This window comes from Onychostruthus taczanowskii, unplaced genomic scaffold (assembly GCF_017590055.1).
Source record: "Onychostruthus taczanowskii isolate IOZ18803 unplaced genomic scaffold, ASM1759005v1 scaffold48, whole genome shotgun sequence".
Taxonomy (NCBI): domain Eukaryota; kingdom Metazoa; phylum Chordata; class Aves; order Passeriformes; family Passeridae; genus Onychostruthus; species Onychostruthus taczanowskii.
In genome coordinates, this window is record NW_024502347.1 from 5,922,522 (window position 1) to 5,939,819 (window position 17,298).

Here is a 17,298-nt window from a genome sequence, read left to right on the forward strand (position 1 = left end):
ATACATACAAAAATGGAAATGTATAGTTTTAAAATGAATGCTGCAAAAACATTTCAGTGCACTACAGGAAAGCAATACATAGGATTTTGAATGTCATGCAGCAACATGACATTTGGAGGCTTTTCCCTTGAAAACTTTTTTAATAAATGAGGGATGGTGTGGAATCAAATGAATAATGATTTCCATGGAAATTGTTCTGAAGGTGAATACAACCAAGCCAATGTCCATATGTGCCCCAAGGAGCCCGCAACACCATGTAAGAACAAGAATTAGCTGTGGCCATGGATAGGCCAAAAAAGAGTAGTTGAGTAAACATTCTGACTTTAAAGATTGAGCAACTACATGTGTTTTGAAATATGGCACAATAACAAAAACTGTTCTGTGTTTGAGGCTCTGTCTCATGGAATAGCTACTTCTAGTTTCACACAAGCTTGTCCTGTTAAGTAGAATACATGGCCAGTGTGCACGTATTTGCTGCTTGTAAACAACTCTAAAATCAAAAACATAAAAGCAATGGCAACGTAAGGTTTGGCTCTCTTGCTCAGATTTTGCATTTGCTTTGCTAAATGAATGACAAATAATAAAGTTGAATAATATGTGGATGCATGATTTGAAGGAAGCCTTAGTTGTGTCTCTTAAGGAGGCTATCCATAAAGGATTTGTTGGAGCTCTGTTTTTTTCAGTTGCTCTGAGGTGTTATTAATGACTCGTAACTCCAGTGCACGGTGAGCTTTGTTGGATAGAAATCAGGTGAGTAGAAAAGTGAGGCAGGTACATACTAAGCAGGGTTGCCATATGTTTAATTGCTGTCAAGACAAGCTTTTTTTGAGCCCTTTCAGCAGTCCTTATTTAGATTTAAAAAGAAAATAATCCAGACTTTCACTGCTACATGAATTATACTGTATTTACAGGAGACTTGTAAACAGGCAGATTTCAAGCAGTGAGGGTTGTATTTCCAAGCAAGGTCAGTTCATAAAGCAGGCTGGCACTGGAAGGAAGTCAAGCCAGGACTGGTTATACTACTCCAAATTTCCTGAAGCCCGGAGGATGCTCCTGCCCCTGGCGTTGTGCAGGCTGTGCCTCCTGCCTGAGGATGCCAGCATCTGCACAGCCAGGCAGGGAACCCGGCCTGTGATCACCTGCCTGGCAGGCACGGGAGCGCTGCCAGCTCTGCCTTCACGGCTTACCTTTGCCTTGCTCTGCACTGCAGCTTTGGTTTTCACTGGGCGTTCTTGTTGGACCTGCCGCTCAATAAAGTGTCAGAAAACTAATCGTTTAAAAAACTGGCTTAATTATTTTCCATTTGTGTGTATCAGCCCTGAACTGCAAGGGTCACTCATTCAGGGCCCTGGGCAGCAGTGCCTGCGAGGGAGCAGGGAAAGCAGAAACCCTTCTCGTTCCTGGGCCACAGCCTGGACTTCCTCCGCAAACCGTGACACGGCAGCCTCGCAGAGGCAGCGGCACGCCAGCTTGGGTGGCTCCCATGAGGGGGCTGCCCCAGGCCCAGCCATGCTGGGGCCCAGAGGTTCTGCTCCGGCCCGCAGTGCCGGCTGCTGGGATCGCTTCCCTCTGAGCCTGCCCCGGGGCGAGGACTCGTACTGCGTGCCGAGCCCTGCAAGCCCGGTGTGCTTCCTGGTAACGAAGGGGGCTGAAAGCTGTGGGCTCGTCGCTGTGTCATCCGAACGAGCCTCTGCTTGTGGGTCTTTTCGTGTTCCAAGACAAGGGAATGACGGGGCACACATTTAAGCAGAGTTGCTCCAGATGTAGCCCTGGCGACTAGTGCCACCGCGGGGGCTGGCATTCGCACCGGCCCCAGCACCGGGCGGAACCTTCCCGGCGCCCGCCCGGCGAGGTAGCCGGCACCGCCGGCCGCGGACCGGGGCGGGGCGAGAGCGGCGGCGGCGGCGGCCATGTGGGGCGGCGGGGCGGCCNGCCCCGGCGCGGCCGGCGGCAGGGGCGGCGTAACGGGGCTTGGCCTCGCCGGCTCCCTCACAGCCGGGCCCCGCAAACCTCCGGCCGGCGGCGGCCTCGGGCGTGTCAGGCAGCTGCCGGCCGCGTCCCACAGCATTCCCAACCTGGCGCCGGCCGGTCGGGAAGGTGCTGTTCCCCTTCCGCCTCCTTTGGAGTCCCAAGGTGTCTAGATCGCTCCATCGCTCACTGTGACCCAAAATCGTCTTCAGGGGGTGCTTTACTCAGGGTACAGTGAGCGTTGCTGTGATTCGGGGGCTGTGGGTGAGCAGGCAGCAGCTGGGTGTGAGCGAGTGTCCTCCGTGCTGGGGAGAGCCCTGCGTGCGCTAAGCAGGAGCGGGAACAATTGCAGGGTCCTGTCCCTGGCCCGTCTGTGCACCGTCCGTGAGCGTTTTTTGCTTAGGTTTCCTTACCGGTTCGTACAGTGCCAAATGAGTATGCGGCTGTGTATGTCTCTTTCCAACACATAATAAACCCAGCAGTGCTGAGTGTGTGTGTGCACAGCTTACGGTCAGGGTAAACATTGTGAGGAAATTCACACTAACTGAAATGTTTCAGTTGCATAAAAAGCTCTTTTCCATTCAGTCTCTGAACGTGGAAATTATGTAAAAATTATTGTACATCATTTGAAGAGTAAGGGGTGGTGAACTAGCATACATTCTTTTATTTAATCCCCAACTCCATAGGTACAATAGTGAGCAAATGTGCAAAGATTGGCATGGTTAGTATTCTACTAGAGCAGCACTCCTACAACTAGGTGTTGTGTCTCTGACTTCTTGTAAAGCTGATGTTTTCCATTTGGATGTCTTTTATTTATGCAGATGACCATGCTGATCTGTCTTTTCAGACGGGTCTGAGAGATACCCTTCAGGACTACAACAGGAAAAGACAACTGAAATCCAGTAGTACCTTGCCTGTCTCTCTGACTGAAATGAAAAGCAACGTGTAAGTATTGTATATAAAATAACCCTGTGAGATGAGGGCTACCCTTTTCTGTAACAGTTGTCACGTGGAGTTGTTTTTATATCTCACATGTTTGATGTGGCCTGTTCTTGTTTTACTAATTGCCAACTTAAAAATTACAGGCATGCAGCCATCTGTTTGGGAAGATATGTTACCCATGAAGTGTGTAATATCTGTAGGTTACTAAACAAGTCTAACTTGAATCTCTAAAGAAACATGAGTTTTACCTTTTTGTATTTTCTGATGCCGTATTTGTTTTTCCCATATTTCAGCTGACATGGAACCTTAGTATTGGTTTAATGATGTTCAGCTTTCATTATTTAGGTTCACTGGGAGGCGGCCTTTCAGCACTTCACACTCATCAGTGGATTCAGAGGAAATGAAAAAATTCCAGCTCCTTGCACATAAGTGGTGGGATGAAGAAGGAGAATATGCAGCCCTTCATTCTATGAATGATATTAGAGTGCCATTTATTAGGTATGGTTTTGTAGACAGATTTTTTTTAATATGTACTATTTCTGTATGACCTCAGAAAATACTGTAAAAAAAGCCAATTACTGGTACTTAAGATAACTACAGCATCTATTGAAGCACCTTGTGGGTTCGACCTTACTCACATCCCTTTTCTTTCAGAGATACTCTGTTGAGCATGAGTAGTAATTATCATCTGGGAAATCCACTTTCTGGAATCAAGATTCTTGACGTGGGCTGTGGTGGAGGACTGCTGAGTGAGGTAAGAAACAGTGAGCTCTGTGTTTTCTTCTTAAAAGGTGTGCAAGGTATTAGAATTGTTGTACTAATTACACTGCCTAATTTCTAATCCTCAAAGGAGGACTTTTTCTCTTCTGTGATATGTTAGTTACTGAGTAGAGTGCAGTGCACTCATACAAAAAACCCCATAGTGTGTTTAGCATAGTAATGGTGGTTTACAGAGAATGAGGAAGTTGGTAATGAGAAATTCAAAAATTCTGAGATTTTAAACCAGGAAAATAAGATTTCAAGCACTGTAAAGTAAAGGAGAGGGGAAGAATGATTAAAAAGTCCTTGAATGTTTCTTTCTTTATTTTTCTTTTTTTTTTTAGGCAGGAATACTTGGAATCGTGACATTCTCATTACCAAAGAAGCAATTTTTGTTATAAACTTGTTCTTCCACATTCGTTTATTTGAACTGCTTATCTTCAGTGTTTTACATGGGGGAGGAGATTCTCATCTTTGATTTGATCTCATGGGAAATGCATGGAATAACATCAAGCACCCAAATCATACCTCTCCTGTGTCAGTAGGGATTGCTGTGGTAAAGGGGCTGATGTTACAGTGGCTTCCAGAGAAGTCTGCACAAACTTGGGACTGAGAAGTTACTGTTTGTGGTGGAAGGCTGTCCACACAGGCTCTGAACAGTGCTGTGTCCCATCAATAGACTAGGGATGGTTTGTGAATTTAGGGTTACAGATCTGGCTGACTTACTCTGGAAACTTCCTCAGCATCTGAAGTGAGGTATTACAAAGGGACCTGAATCTCTCCCATGTTTTCTTTCTTGTTTTTTTCTCCTCTTTTGAGCAAAATCTTGTAGTCTCGTGAGAGGGGTCTCTCCAACAATGCTGGCAAAACTGGTGTGCTGCATCACCTTCTCAGGCTGAGCAACTGGTGAATTTCAGGTTGGAATATCATACATGTGGTCATGTTCTACAGCCTGTTTCAGTTTCAGAAGAGTTGATGACTAAGGTGCTAACCTTGGAGTAAGAAGACACTGGAGAAACCTGAGTGACAGCCAAGGCTGATGCTATCCTAGCAAACATCAGTGTTTAGTTCTCAGCAGTGAGAAAGTCCCAGAGATAATCATATATTAAGTAACCATTAAAAAGATATGAGGATTTACCATTACAGGTGGATGTTGAAGAAAGTAATGACAGTAATTAAATATGGCATTGTTTTCCCCCCCTTTAATTACTGTGTTGATTTTCCCCCTTTGTTTTTCCTGTATCAGAGAGTAGTAGTGGAAGAAATCTTTATTTAGTGTAACAAAATGAATTGAGAACAAATTATTCTGAAAGACAATTTAGATGTGTGTATAGTCCACTATATAATTTTCTAAGAAAATTAACACCACCTTTCCCAAATCAGAGGGTGTTTTTACTTTAATAAACATTTTAAATAAAACTGCCTGATCAGAGCTCATAATTTACTGTTGTTTGTCATGTGTTGATGCTTTCTGCATCTTGTATGTACATTGCAAAGTTTCAGAAACCTTTAAGTAAATTGTTTTCATGCAGAGAATAAATTACACTCTTTTTTATTAGCCTTTAGGTAGACTGGGAGCTTCAGTTACTGGAATTGATCCTGTGGAGGACAACATTAGAACAGCAGATCGGCACAAGTCATTTGATCCGGTCCTGGCCAAGAGAATACAGTACAAGTCCAGTTCACTGGAGGAGATTGTGGAAGAGTCTATGGAAACCTTTGATGTAATTGTAGCTTCTGAAGTAGTGGAGCATGTGGCTGACCTTGAAACGTTTATCAAGTGTTGCTCTCAGGTGTTAAAGGTAAGAGAGTTTTTGCTTTCATCATTGGGAATATTTATTCTCTTTTATTACTGTGGCTTTTTAAAATGAGTGTGAAAATACATCTGCACACATTCCTCCACTAAGTCAGAAGCATGTTCTAGAAGTGCCTTCCATTCTTCATGATGCAAATACTTCTCCCCAGATTCAGTAACCACAGTTAGGGGAAATTTATTTCCCCAACTCAGCCTCAGAAAAGTGTTAAGGCTTTACCTAGCATTGCAGATTTGCATTGCATGTGAACCTTAAGAAATCTGGGTGCATCTGATTTCACACAGGTGAGAGAATATGTGGCAGTGCTGCTGTTGATGGACAGCTATGGCTCAGACTGCCTGGGAGCTCTGTAATGATGTTTCTGACACAAGATTTTATTCCAGAACTAGCATCACATCAGATGAGATCCTAGATTGCTCTTAAAGGTTCCTAGTTAAACTTTGTAGATAATCAGGTGGTTATTCATCTTGATACTGGTTCATTTGCAGAAGAAGGATGGTAAGCTCAGCACATAAGTGGGAGCTTTTCTTTGATCTCTTTATCTTTCTGGTCATCAGAAGAAATATTAGTTATTTCAATTGAATGCACTACTAACTTTTAGCCTGCTAGGAACAAAGAAATTATCCCTTATTTCTAACAAATAGTCCTTTAAGGACTTAGAATTTTTTTCTGGCTTTGTTTCTTTGCCCATGTAATTATTAAAACAAGTATGACATGGCATTTAGCAGTCTCAGAAATTAAGGAAGTATTTCACATTTTACCTTGGTTTCAATTATAAAAGCGGTTTGTGGTTTTATTTTGGTTTTTTGCTTCATTGGGTTTTCGGGTTTTCTGGGGTGGTGGTTTTTTTTTTTTTTTTTTTTTTTTAAACAGTAGCTATTGTATATGATTTAATACCTTTTATTTATCCATTTCCCGAGCATAAAATATTATAAGTGACTTTTCTAGGTGTTCTTTGGGCTAGGGAATAGTTTTTAGGCCACCCAAGACCTGATTATGTTGATTCTTTGAAGATTCCTGAGACATACTGTTAGAAAATTTTATTCTTTCTTGTAGTAAAATGTTACAATTATCTATCCTGGGATGAAATTACTTCTTAGTCTTGCATTGTGTATACTGTGACATAGACAAATGAGTTGTCTAAATGTGATTAAATTTACAATTTAAAAAAACCCAAAAAATTCTTCTAATTGAACATTTTAATATTTTAATTAGCCTGAAGGTTCTTTATTCATTACGACAATCAATAAAACACAATTGTCCTATGTCCTGGGAATTGTGGTTGCAGAAAAAATAATGGGGATTGTACCAGAAGGAACACATGAATGGGAGAAATTTGTTCCCCCTGAAGAGCTGGAGCGCCTCCTGGAATCAAGTAAGTTTCAGGCCAGATGGTGGGAATGGGGAGAGAGATCCATATGGTCTCTTTAGGAATGGCAAAGGGATAAGTTAGGTGGGGTGAGTGCTACCAGCAATATACAGCTTTTCCTGCCTGAGTTAACAGTTGTATATTAAGAGTATCATTCCTGGTTTAAAGACACTGCTGCTTATTGGATTTTGCATAAAATAAATTAAATTGAATCCTAAGAATACAGTGATTACTAGAACAAAATCACTGTTGCGGCTGCCCTCTGTTTAATAGCCTAAATAAAAAATTCCAGTGTTTTCCATTGTGTTCTGGTGACAGAATGTATGCTCTGAAGTGGTTCATAAGCTCTAGGTCAGGTTTGAGGAATTAACTGTGTTGGCACTCTGGGGCTGCACTGCTGCCACTGCATTGTTTGTCGCCTTTCCTTTGGGAGGAGGCGTTTTTATTTTTGGTTTGCTGCTCTCTATTCATATTATGTTACTAAAAGATTTCTTCCAAAATGTGAAGATGAAACCTACCACAAATTCATTAGTCAGTTCTTGAGAAACTCTGTGATACTGATTATAATTGTTTCTAATTAAATTACCCTGGTCTGATTGCTTTTAAAATAGACAAAGCACTGAGCTGGGAAGACTTCTGCCCATTGCACTCCTTCACCACAGATGTTTTAAAACCCTCTCACCAAATATTTCACTTTGCTCTAGTTCACTGCAAAGAAGCTGAAGTATGAGTGGAGCTATTCTCTTAGCAAGGTCTTTTCCTGGCACTTTGCAGTGATGCCATAAGAAATATGACTAATACTGGTTCACATACTGATGGTTTTTTTCAGTTCTTCCTTTGAAAGGAGAAGCAGGTGCAGTGGGTGATTTGTTTTGATAGGGTGTTTGTTTTCTACCTTCCATCCTGTATCCTGCTGGGACACAGCAGATCCATGCAGCGAACTGAGTGCTGCTCAGCTGGGAGTGATAAATCACACTTTCTTGCACCAAGTCCTTGATGGCGTTAACGTGCCTTTTTCTTATATTTTCCAATCCTAAAGGGAATCTGAAGAATCCTTGTAAAGATGTGCTCAGATTTTCATTTTGGAGCATGTGATGTCAACCTGAAGCATGTCTCCACCTCCAGAAAACATTACCAGTCAGCCAGATGGGCAGGTGTGAGGCTGGGGTTTTCAGCAGAGCCCTGTAGCTGCCGGTGGTGCATGGCCTGGCACAGAGCTGTTGCAGCCACCTCCAGGAGCAGGACCTGCTGTCACCAGCGATGCCAGTGGCACTGCACGTGGGGGTGTCTGACAAAGGCAGCTCCCCCCCAGAGCTGCCCAGCAGGAGAGCTGCCCAGAGGGAGAAGCATGTTTCAGACTTGCTGTTCTAAAGAGCTTGATGTTGCAGTGACTTACAATATTTAAGAGCATCCGTTGCTTTGTATGGCTTCTTTCTTTCCTAGATGGCTTTTCAGTCAGGAGCGTGAATGGGATGCTGTATAATCCGCTCACGGGCTCCTGGAGCTGGGTGGAGAGCACCAGCCTGAACTACGCGCTGCACGCAGTCAAGTCTGGGGCTCCGGCGCAGTCACACGCCACAGAGCCCCTGCCAGAGACAGATGTTCAACAGCACTCGGCCACAGCTGGCACAGCTGGCACCGTCCCAGGCAGAGCTGTCTGACGTGTGTGGTGATGGACTGTCACCAGAACAGAAAATGAGCTTTTACTCGGATGGACACAATAAAACCTTTGCCAACAACAAGCTTCCTGTTTGCATCAATATACAGGCGCTATTTTTGGTCACGTACTTGGGGCGCTCTGAAAAAAACCAAGTGCCCACTATTATTGTAAAATCAGGCAACCCCAACGTCTGGGAATGATTGGCATCTGACTCCATGGCTTTGGAATGTTGAATGCTCACTTTATTAAAACTATATTATATTACATTATACTGTATCAAAGAGATACATAATATATTATACTTCTAACTACTCAAAAACTAGTGACTCTGCCCGAGAGTCCCAACCCACACACGTGGATCCAGTTGGTCACCTTGGGTAAACAATCTCCAGAATACATTCCACTTGCACACAAACACAGGAGCAGCAAATGAGATAAGAATTGTTTTGATCATTCTTTTCTCTGCTTCTCCAGGAAAAACCCTGAGAGAGAGGATTGTCTCTCTCTGTTCAGAGAATGTGAATCCCACACACTATCTCAGGAATCATTTAAGATTGAAAGGAGCAAAAGTTTTAAAGAGTAAGTATTTTCATGAGAAAATAGTTTCAAATTGTTGGACAGGGAAATGCAAATTATTCTGTTGGTAGCTTGGAGGGAGCTTTATTAGTAGTAGTGCTTTCAGTCCTGCTGGTATTCAGTTCTCCATAGAATAATGGCGTAGATGTAGAGTGAGTTAAAAACCACAATGCTGTACAATAAATAAAACGCCTTAAGTATTTAAGATACTCAACTCTGTAAAAAATATATGAAACTCTTAAGATCTGCAAAGACTTTTTTCTGTAATACACCTTTCTCCCTGAGCAGGGCAAACAAAATAGCAAACCTTTACTGTTGAGTCCTGCTGTTTCTGTAACTCTGAAATGGAAGAAGAGTCTCTGAGACCAGAGTGCCTCAGCTGTCAAAGCCCCTTCACAATAATGATACTTGTATCTGTGCCTATTTTTCAACTTTCTCCCTCTGCCCAAATAAAGAGAAGCTACAGGTAAAATTTTACTAAGCAACCAGAGCTCCATGCTAGAAGAACGACACATTCTGTCCTACAACTGAGGTGCCATGCCTATTTATTCTTAATGTTCTAGAGCCTGGATAAGGAAGAGTCATTTACAATGAAACAGAACTTTCTAAATAAAGTGTCATGAGCGTGTCTATGACTGCATCTCTTTCCTTCTTTTTTTTCTTTCAGCTTCTACACAGCTGGAAAGGTGTCTTGTTTTTGTCTGCAGGGATGAAAATGAAACTTTTTTTCCTCCCTCTTACTTTTCTCCCTGTTTTAGTTGCTTGTGCATTTCTCTTACTTTAGAGGTGTGGTGGGCTAAATTAGTTTTTTACACGTTTGCATTCTTCCTGCTTTGCTGTATCTGCATGTTGCCTTCAGATCCAAGTTTCCTGATGGATTTGATGATGCCCAGAAGAATATAGGTAATTTTAATGGAAATAATAATTATTCATAGCTAATAAAGGTTAAGAAGTAGTATCTGGTGTAATTGCTTCCATGACAATAAGTTCTGCTTCATAACATTTCTGTGGGCTATAGCTTGGCTTTGAGAAGAAGATTCATCATCATATTAAGAGTTCAGTGATTGAGAAGCCACTACACCAGTAAAGAAATTGTTCCAAAGGTTCATCAGTTGAAGCAGTTTAACCTTGGAACCTCACCAGTGGTGTCCTAACATCCTCATTTTTACACTTAAGTACCTCTATCAGCTGCAGTTTCGAGTTTTCACCCCTTAATTTTCTCTTAGATAAGAGGTCTGAGAGTATCTCTACAACTCTTACCACTATGTGTGAGTTTCCCAGTTCACATGCAGTTTTGTGGTAAGCATTGTTTCTGGAGCATGGTGGTGGAACTGGCTGCAACAATTCATGAATGGTTTCACTAATGCTGTCCACAGGAGGAATACATCATTCCCTGTCTGCCTTTCTCCTGCAAAGGAGTCTCTGCTCCATTGGTCATGCATGCAGTGTGGTGCACAGCGTACAGGAGAGGGGTGATGCTGGAAGAAACTGTGGAGTCAAAAGAGATAACCAGTGGTCTTTACTCCAAACTGTGTTCAAGCGTGTTAAACCATGTGGCTCCAGTGAGTTCCCCTAACCAAATTACCAACATCAATCTTACCAACATACTGCAACTGTATGACTCTTGTTTCAAATTTTGCCAGCAGCTCTGAAAAGCACTGATACCTGGACAGATTCCTGAGGTAGATGACAAGGAACACCCCCCAATAGGCAGTCCCTCCTCCCCTGATTTGTTTTGAGACTTGTCAAGTGAAATAAAAATAATGTTATAAAACTGGAATAGAAAGAGCTGATGTTTGGTTTTTTTAGGAGCCCTAAGTCCAGATGTTTGTGTGACTAGCTGTTATCCTGGCTTTCTCATCCTTTCAGTTTTTCCTCACTTCATAGATTCACAGAAGATTCTGAGTTGAGAGGGACACACACAGATTAAGTCCAACTCCAAAGTGAATTACTTATTACTCTCTTATTGTTTTTCATGAAACTGTGAACCACCTAGGGAAAGGGTGTTTTGTTTTGCTTTTTTCACAGTTATTTCTATTGCACATAGGACAAAAAATCTCTGATGCTGCCTGGGTTCTCTGTCCAAGCTCACAAGAGGGATCCTCTTGTGAGGATGAACAATGGCTGGCATTTAAACCACAAGCACATGGACATGGATACCTCTGGTTTTGACAAAAACCTTACCACAACCATCTAATCTTCTGCTCCTACATGTGCATTGAAGCCCTGTCAGTCCAGGAGAGTTTTGAGAGCAGTGTGCACAAATGAATTGGGAGTTCTTGAACAACTCCTTGTACCTTTAGTCTGTCTCCAGACGTCCTGATATGCTCCATCCCCAGTCCTTACCCCTCAGTTTTCTTCTCCTGGGGATTATCCTAACTACTCTGGCTATATTTCATCCCTCTGTTTAAAACAACTTTGTTTTAAAGCAGGAATGATAGAATGTGGCAGAAATCATTTTAATGAGATAACAAACAGTACAAAAATATCCTACACTTGTGAACTGGTGTTGGTGTTTTACATCCCTACCTTTTTCATAAATGTGCAGCTGGCACAGTGTAATCTAATTCAGTACTGTGCCATGAATATAACTATGCACTTGTGCTCCAGAAACTATTTTCTTAAAATCTGTGGCTAGAAACCAATGACGTTTTCACACTTCTGTTAGCTCAGCTGCTGCAGAAATTTCATAGATGCTATTGAAATGGACAGAATTGAAATAAAAGAAATTTGCAAATCTTTTGTCTTTCATTTTGCAACTTGTTCATGTTTATGGAGCCATAGCTTCAATGCTTACAGGAACAGTGATGGTAGGAGGTGAAAAAAGCAATGTTATTGCAGCAGGCATGCACCCAGGACTAGTGGGGAGGCAAGAGGTGATCCTTGCCTTGGGATAGGGAAAAAAACTGTATTTGTGGCTTGGTCTTTTTCAACCTCTGTGTTTGTTTCTAGTTGTACACTCTTGACTCTCCTATTACCAGCCATTTATTCCTGCAACAAAACAAATCAGAGTAAGAAGCTGATCCTGGAAAAAAAAAATCCAGCAGAGCAAACAATGATGTTCTGGGTGGTCTTGGCTATTCAGCTGTGGTTTGGCTTGTTGTGTTGTTTCATCTCTCCCACATTGCTCCACATGGTCCCAGTCCCAGCTCTTTGCTCAAATGGATTCTTGTCTGAGGTGTAAATATTTTTTTTTCTTTCTTCCCTTTTTTTATTATGTTTCCCTGGGATGCTGCTGGTGGTTGTGCTGTTCAGGGAGCTGAATTTTCCCACTGTGGAGGACTAGAGCCATTTGGGAGATAAGCACTGGGAGTAAATGGGCAGGGAGAAGATGGGACAGAACAGCCCCTTGAGGGGCAGTAGGCTTTTAAGTTGGCTCAGTCTGTCTTTTAGAACAGCACATTCAGATAATAATTGACACATTAATTGTGCTCAAGTCCAGCTGGAATAGTATGAGAGCCTCAGAGGAGATCTGCATTTAATCTCCTTTTTAAATAAAAATACAGCTTGAAGTTTCCATGGTTCCCATTATGCTATCTTATTGCCTATTGTTCCTTTGTGGTCCAGTGACATTTCATGGTCATTTTTGCAGGACTTGACAATTTCTTTCCTCTACATTTCCACTAACACCCTGTGTCAGGTTCCTTGGGGGTGGAAAAAAGGAGAGAGAAAGGAGTGGGAAAGGAATTGTGCAGTGGCTGTGAGCTGAGATAAGAATAATGAATATATTGTTGGAAGTTTTTCTGGAAATGGCTTCTGAAGTTTTTCACTCTGTTGAAATCTCAGTTTTAATTAAAAAGAAAGGCAACAAACAAATAAACTTATTTTCCATACACTTTTAATAAATGCTTGAAAGGAATAATCCCATGCAGTCTTGAAGTTCAGAAGTCTCAGTGTCTTAATTAGCCTGATGAAGCAGACTGGAGGAGAAAAACTGAGACAGAACATTAATTACTACGCAGGTGCTGATACTGTATTTTCAGGGGACTGAGAGGTGCCCAGGAGTGGTGCCTGGAATGGGAGAGAGCATTGAAAAGCCAGAAATAGAAGGAGGATGAGCAATGTCTGGAAGATAAGTATGATTCTGATGGAGAGGAGAAATGTGAAGTAGAGGTATAGAAGGCAGTCTGGTTCTAATGTGCCTTTGAAGAGGAACTACTGATGGTTGGGAGAGTGGCTCTGTGTCAGGCTGAAGCGTAAAAGTTCAGGAGGTCACAGCCTCCCACTTGCTTTTGCACATTAACCTCCAGTGTCTCATTCCAAATGCCTACACCCTTGCTGAGCTCCTAGAAGGAAAGGTGACTTACTAATCACGAGTTGCTGACAGATTTCTCATTCATTATGTTCTACAGGTTATAGGACAAAATTCTAATCATTCAAAGTTTGTGCTGATGGTAAACCTTAGTTTTATTGACACGTGTTCCACTGAAGCAATATAAAATGTCATGTTATATTCTAGCAAGAAGGGCTGGGATTTCACCTAGACTGTAAAATCACCTGACCTGTCTTGACTCAAACAAGCATTAATTGCCCAGCCACCTCTCCGTGCATTAGGAATTCAGGATATGATCTCCATTTTATTGTGCTTGTACTCCCCCATGGAGTCACTCCAGCAATATGATCAATATTCACTTGTTCTAAAAAGATATATTTCTTCCTTCCTAAAAGGATTGTGAAGGCCATTAGTGTTCCATTAATAAATCTGAAATCTCTGTTGCATTCTCATGAGGTATATTTAAAAAACCCCAAAACAAACAAACAACACCAAAAAAAACCCCCCAAAACAAAACAAAACCCATTAAAAAAACCAAAACAAACCCAAATCAATCCCAAAATAACTGGGAGATTGAATTGTTAACATTGCCTTGTATGGTAGTTGTATGATAAAATCTTACAATAGTAGAAGATAGAGAAAATGGTGTGTTTATTTTCCTGAGTTAGCATATGCACATACAACCTGGAGACATAAAATAATTAAACAAAACATACAATAAAGGATACTTCAGAAGGATGTATCCAACTCAAATGTAATCTAGCAGATTTACCTCAAATGCCCTGTGATGAAGCATAGCCCCAGCACTGAAACACAGGGTTTAATTTCCAGCTTTGCCTTCCAGCTGTTGCAGAAGTGGCAGCTCAGCACCTTGCCTTCCTTGATCCATCTCCAAGTTATGCTTTACAGAACTGACAGGACCTGGCTATCCCTGGGGGACCCCTTTGGGGTGCTCCCTGCCGTGGTCCCCAGCTGTAACTGGGGAGGTCCTGACCCAGATGAGCACATCCACAGCACCCAGTGCTGGCTGCTGCTGCTGCAGGAGCACTGAGCACTGTGTCTCTCCCACACTCAGAGATGTTAAAAACCAGTAAAGCCCTATGCTGCTCTCTCTAAACAAAGCACTACTACTTTCGATGTCAAAGACAGGTATGTGTTCATTATCCTCCTCTCAGCCCTCCCAATCCCAACAGCAAAACCATCTGACCTCTCAAGAGCACAAAGCTTTGGAATACTGAGGCAGTTGTTTGACCATGGACTTGTCCAAAGGCCTCTGTTCTGCAGCCAGTAAAAACGACCCCTTGAGTTTAGAATCACCAGAACAGCATTTCTCAGTACACCATAGTGAGAAAAGTCCTGCCAAAGCTGCCAACCAAAGGTATCTGTCTGCTAAAAAGAAATATGTGTGTGTAGGATGGGGTTTGGGTCACATTGCTATGGCTGAAGTGCTCTGTAGAAACGTTGTTTTTGCCTTCTCCAGAAGAAGTGTGTGGCCCCAGATGAAGACAACAAAGTCTCTGAAGGTGTTGTCAGATGAGATGGTGTTTCTTGAAAGGATAACTAAGGGAAGAAGCTACACAGGCTGAAAAACTTAATGGCAGGTAATGAAAGAAACTTTACCTGGCCTGTCTAGGCAGGACAGCATTCCCATGTGGGTTGTGCAGCACTTCTCCCTTATTGAGTCTTACCTGTGGATAAGGAAAAAGCTTCTGTCTACAGGATTACTTAACAAGCACTTTTTCCAGAACCAAATTTTATAATAAACCAAAATCCTCCTACCTTCTACAGTGCTCAACAGTTCACCTTCTTGGAGGATGCAGACTGCAGGCCATTGACTCTGCCACTGTCTCTCCCATCTGTCTTTATTTCCAGAGCTCTTGGGAGATGAAAGCACAGGCTTGCCCTCAGGAATGGCCTCTGGATGGGTCTCTCCTCCTCCCTGCTCCCATCCCTTCTCATTCCCCTCCCACTGCTTTCAGCTGACAGTTGATTTGCAAACAAATGTGTCATGCTGGAACGATCTCCTCTTCCCATTGTGTGGCCCGATTGCTCTGGATTGGCAGGGATTGTTTTCCCTAATGGTACATTGTTCCATTTTACAGTGTATGCAGCAGCCAGTGCTTTTACCTCTATTACCACCTTAGGCTACTTATAAACAAATCTAAGGCAGATGAATTGAAGCAACTCATTTTCCCTGAAAATATGAAGAACATATAGATTTCTTGAAAAAAGTAAATATAGTAAGGAAAGGAAATCTGTGTACGAAAATCTGCAAAAACTTCATACATCTCTATTATTAGTCAAATATGAACTGAGATGCCAACCAGGTCACGGCAGTATGTACTGCAAATCTTACTTCTTCTGAGGATGCAGTAAGTCAGAGAGCATTTATAAATGAGCAAAGACTGGGAACCACTGCACCAGGCTATGGCAAGCAATCTGTAGCAGGTTCTCAACATTATTCTTCTATTGAGAAAGTTTTATATGAAAGACCTGACTATAAATCATGTAACTGCCCCCATGACATTGTGCAGGTTGTCAGTTGTCCAAAAAGCTTGTAAAACTGAGTGATAAAATTAAAAACAACTAAAGAACTGTGAGACTGTGGGTCTGTCAGCTGAGTACCAGCCTGAGTACTTCCACCTGCAGAAAGCAGGTTTCATGCAAAACCTTTTTTTTTTTTTGACCCGTGAAAGCAAGAAACTTGAGTTACATCATTCAGGGCAGTCTCAGGGTATGTGTTGCCTTAGAAAGTGGCTTTGTTCACTAGCAAGTGCAAAGTAAACTCTGGAGAACTGCTGGAATTGCACTTAATGTGGACTTACATAAAAACACTTCCATATAGCACTGAAGTAGTTTAGATTCTTGATGTTCTGCATTTTCTATGCATTTGTACCTTTATATGTCATTAAAGTATCATTAATTCCTTATCTAAATCCAAATTGAAACACAGCATTAGTGTTTTGCATCTATACCTTGACTATTCTTATCTGAATAATTAAAAAGACATGCTTATGAAACTCAAGCTGCCATGAGAGATCATTAATATTACAACAAAACCAATCCTGGCAGCAGTCAGGGATTGTTTCAGAAGGATCCTGGAAGCCTGCTGGTGATGAAAAAACTTTTTTTTCATCCTCTCATAAACTCAGACCTCACCGCAAAACCCATTAAATTATGTCATTGGCAGTGAAGGGCTCAGTAAGTCTGGGCTACTTCAAAGAGGAGAAAAGCACTTCCACACCATGTGATGATGACCCCAGCAGCACTCGAAGCGAGAGCCCAGCCTGAGCTGGCGACAGCCAGTCCCTGTGCAAGGGCACAGCAAGGTGCTTTCGCTTCAGGCAGAACAACCTGTAAAACCAACCCACACCGATTCATGGAGCTGTCCAAAGCCCCGTGCTGCCCGACCTTTGAAAAGAGAGGCAGTGAGTAGCAGCCATGGATGGCACCAGTGCGGGAAGTAAGTGAAAAATGGGTGGCCCTATTTCTTAAAGCCCCAGGGGAGATCAGCTGAGTGAAGCTCCGCTGTTCAAACCCAGCTGGCAGCAGTACATGGAAGTAAACCTGTGCTAAGCAATGAGCTCAGCATGAGCTCTGATTTTTAAAAAGCTTTCTTGTTCTGAGCTAAAACACAGATGGGACAGCTTGTGCACTGGCACTCCACAAAGTCCCATCACAACCGCTGGGTTCAGACTGTGGTTTCCACCCAATGCCACCTTCATGGGCAACCTGCCATGGTAACCTCAGGCTTTTAAAAAGATGTGCAACAAACTCAAGGACATTACAGGGAAAAAAAAAAAAAGTAATGAAGATCAAGAGTCTTTATGCCAGTGTAGAGAATCTAGTAACATTCTAAGTGCCTTCCTGCCCCCAAATCAAATTGCAGGCTTCAGAAGAAAAATCTGGCTTGCTATATAACAAGCTCAGATTTATG

The 17,298-nt window shown here is 42.4% G+C and overlaps 1 protein-coding gene across 1 annotated transcript; it reads left to right on the top strand.

Moving 5' to 3' along the window:
* Positions 1-2,755: 2,755 nt before the first annotated feature.
* COQ3 (coenzyme Q3, methyltransferase) lies at positions 2,756-9,728 on the top strand. The gene is made up of 6 exons (XM_041414917.1): positions 2,756-2,913; positions 3,256-3,408; positions 3,565-3,664; positions 5,229-5,471; positions 6,699-6,858; positions 8,296-9,728. The coding sequence occupies exons 1-6, from the start codon at positions 2,756-2,758 to the stop codon at positions 8,511-8,513; spliced, it is 1,032 nt and encodes a 343-aa protein (XP_041270851.1). The 3' UTR covers positions 8,514-9,728.
* Positions 9,729-17,298: the final 7,570 nt, after the last annotated feature.